Here is a 3,592-nt window from a genome sequence, read left to right on the forward strand (position 1 = left end):
CTGTTGGACAAAGTAGGAAATATATTTGGAAAAGTCCGAGGCCTTAGAGTGTAAAATGAGCATCAAAATTATTTTATATATGACCATTTGGATTTCTTACCGGAAAATCTGGAGGATGCGAGTAAGAAGCAGGCGGGGGAGGGTTCATCAAGACAAAGAAAATAGAAAGAAGATATCAGAGAAGATGGAATGTCAATATGATGGCCGACTATTGCAGGATGTTGCACCATAAATGTCCATCAAATGCTCTCAAAGGAAAAGAGGTCCAGGCGAAGAGATTTCGACATTCACATTCATGAGTTGAATTCTAAGTACACTTTCTTTTAAGCATTCTTGAGAATTTTGTATTCAGTTATTTTACGATTAAATGTAAAATTGACATTGCCATGGTAGTCTGCTAGAAATAGCAGCTGAATGACAAGATTTGTTACACAAACAAGATATATGTTCGTTATGATAAATTGATTTAGTTTAATTCACTCTCTACATGATATTAAATTCTGACAAGACAGCAATACAGACGTTTATGAAGTATTGGTGAATACATTGGATTGTTAGTTGGTGAATGATATCAAGCTGTGATTCAGTTGAAAATGGGAACTGTTGGCCTTGAAGCTAACCATGCAAAGTTCAAATGCTGACCAACTACACGCATCATAAAACTAGGATCAAGTGAATATTCACAAAATAAATGAACTGTAGGTTTGTACATTAACACAAACCAAATACAAAAGTTTTAAATCAAAGATGTGCGCTTTCGTATTTAAAAAACAAATTTTAATAAGACAAAAACGAATGTGGGAAATATTTTTTAAAAATGCATAGTTTTGAAATTATCGCCGTCCCAAAGTCCTCTTACGAAATACCATAACTATTGTTTAAAAGCAGAGGCAAATTCGAGAAAAGCAGGAAGAAAACTGTCTGGACATCCTACTATATTTTCTGAAATATGTAGTCGTTTGCCTACATTAATAATTATTATCATAACGTTATCAAATTAATCAAAATTGTCGTAAGCGACGGACGGAGTGTCCGTCGCTTACGACGTCGAGGGTTCCAGTTGATCCGATCAACGGAATAGCCTGCTCGTGAAATTAACGTGCAAGTGGCTGAGCACTCCACAGACACGTGTACCCTTAACGTAGTTCTCGGGGATATTCAGCGTGACACAGTGTGACAAGGCTGACCCTTTGAATTACAGGTACAACAGAAACAGGAAGTAAGAGTGAGAGAAAGTTGTGGTGGAAGAGTACAGCAGGGTTCGCCACCATCCCCTGCCGGAGCCTTGTGGAGCTTTAGGTGTTTTCGCTCAATAAACACTCACAACGCCCGGTCTGGGAATCGAAGCCACGATCCTATGACCGCGAGTCCGCTGCCCTAACCACTGGGCCATTGCGCCTCCTTAATCAGAATAAACAACAAGTAACTAAGTTCGCACACGTTTTATTTATCATAAAAGCAGAAGATATGGTTTACAAATATACTTGTGACCTGTTGCCTTCTCCAAGAAATATTACTTTTTGTTAACCAGGCCGCATTCATTCCATTACGACAGTATCCTGGTCGTCTCAATATTGGGCATATACTCTTCGTAATCAGGACGTGAAAATACAAGAAAAGAAAATCAAAATCAACGTAGAAAATGCAAAACAGAAGTCTAAGGTCGTAACACTATTCTTTTATTCTTTTACTTGTCTCAGTCATTTGACTGCGGCCATGCTGGAGCACCGCCTTCAGTCGAACAAATCGACACAAGGACTTATCGGTCTCTATGTCGAACAGCTAAGTTACGGGGATGTAAACACACTATCATCGGTTGTCAAGCGATGATGGAGGAGGGACAAACAGACATGCACACACACATATACGACGAGCTTCTTTCAGTTTCCGCCTGCCAAATCCATTCACAGGGCTTTGGTCAGGTCGTGGCTATAGTTGAAGACATTTGCTTGAAGTGCCATGCAGTGGGACTGAATCCGGAACCATGTGTTTGGGAAGCAAGCTTCTTACCACACAACCACGAGTGCTACATTTCTTTGTAAATTCAAAGGAAGTCTTCTCCCAGGAAATCAAATGTTATGGGATCGGCTCAGGAATGGGTCTGTGATCTTTTTCTTATTAAGATATGTTGTGGGTGAGGTCCATCTCATACTAATGTCATTACATACAAGAATCCAGAGTGGAGGCGCAATGGCCCAGTGGTTAGGGCAGCGGACTCGCGGTCATAGGATCGCGGTTTCGATTCCAAGACCGGGTGTTGTGAGTGTTTATTGAGCGAAAACACCTAAAGCTCCACGAGGCTCCGGCAGGGGATGGTGGCGAACCCTGCTGTACTCTTTCACCTCAACTTTCTCTCACACTACTTCCTGTTTCTGTTGTGCCTGTAATTCAAAAGGGCCAGCCTTGTCACACTGTGTCACGCTGAATCTCCCCGAGAATTGCGTTAAGGATACACGCGTCTGTGGAGTGCTCAGCCACTTGCACGTTAATTTCACGAGCGGGCTGTTCCGTTGATCGGATCAACTGGAACCCTCGACGTCGTAAGCGACGGAGTGCCAACAACAACAGGAATCCAGAAAAATGGACGGTTTTTAGGAAATTAACAATAAATGGACATGGAATAAGTGAGAACTGATTTATAAATAAATCTCCATCAGTGGCGCTGAGCAGAATATTTGCTGTAGCCCATCTTTTTATACGAAGACAAAACAATGTACATGATAACACTTCCAATCAGTTAAGAACAGAAGCCATAAGAGCCACTGCCGAGGACGTATGGTCTAGTGTTTAGTGTGTTGCGCTCACAATCGGGACATCGTGGTTTCAATCTCTCGAATATACAGTGAATATTTCCAAGCAGAGTCATTGCATACGCACACACACACACACACACCACACATACACACACATGTGTATAAGCGATCAGCGTATATTGACTAAAGAAAATAGTCTAATATATTTTTTTCTGTCAAGGGTTTATATACCCCAATATTAGCCTATTTTCTTTAGATTGTACACGGTGATCTCTTATAAGCTTTAAGCTTATAATAATAGTAATAATAATAATAATAATAATTATTATTATTATTATTAAATTCAAATTACGATAAACATAAAACAAACAAACAAACGAAGTTTGGTTTTAGAAGCGTTGAGATGTCTTAGAAAGTTAAAGAAGTGATATTTAAATTCTCAATCGCAGGATAATGCTAATAATATAGCCTGAACAGGATAAACTACCCCTATTTTGCAGAAAAAAGTGTAGGTGGTTAGCTGTGGGACTCGAACTCACATCTCCGTGATTACGCGTCACGATGCTTTGACCGATTAAGCTAAAGTTCCCCCACTCCAGATTCCTCTGCAAATTTAAGATGTATAGAAATCTGGCTTTATGAGATGCTATCATATGTTAAATTCAAATTACGATAAGCGTAAACAAACAAACGAACGAAGTTTTCTTTTAGAAGCGTTGAGATCATTATTATTATGATTATTATTATTATTATTATTATTATTATTATTATTATTATTATTATTATTATTATCATTATTATTATTATTATTATTCAGTAGTTTTATTTTTATAACGTGC

The 3,592-nt window shown here is 38.9% G+C and overlaps 1 protein-coding gene across 1 annotated transcript in view; it reads right to left on the bottom strand.

Annotated features, from left to right (window-relative positions):
• Nucleotides 1-1,427: 1,427 nt before the first annotated feature.
• The window catches only part of LOC106883955 (uncharacterized), a 13,232-nt gene continuing 11,067 nt past the window's right edge, over nt 1,428-3,592 (bottom strand). The window contains exon 6 of the mRNA XM_014935112.1: nt 1,428-1,587. Within this exon, the coding sequence (XP_014790598.1) occupies nt 1,547-1,587 (41 nt within the window). The 3' untranslated portion in view covers nt 1,428-1,546. The remainder of the gene's footprint in view (nt 1,588-3,592) is intronic.

This window comes from Octopus bimaculoides, chromosome 27 (genome assembly GCF_001194135.2).
Source record: "Octopus bimaculoides isolate UCB-OBI-ISO-001 chromosome 27, ASM119413v2, whole genome shotgun sequence".
NCBI classification, from domain to species: domain Eukaryota; kingdom Metazoa; phylum Mollusca; class Cephalopoda; order Octopoda; family Octopodidae; genus Octopus; species Octopus bimaculoides.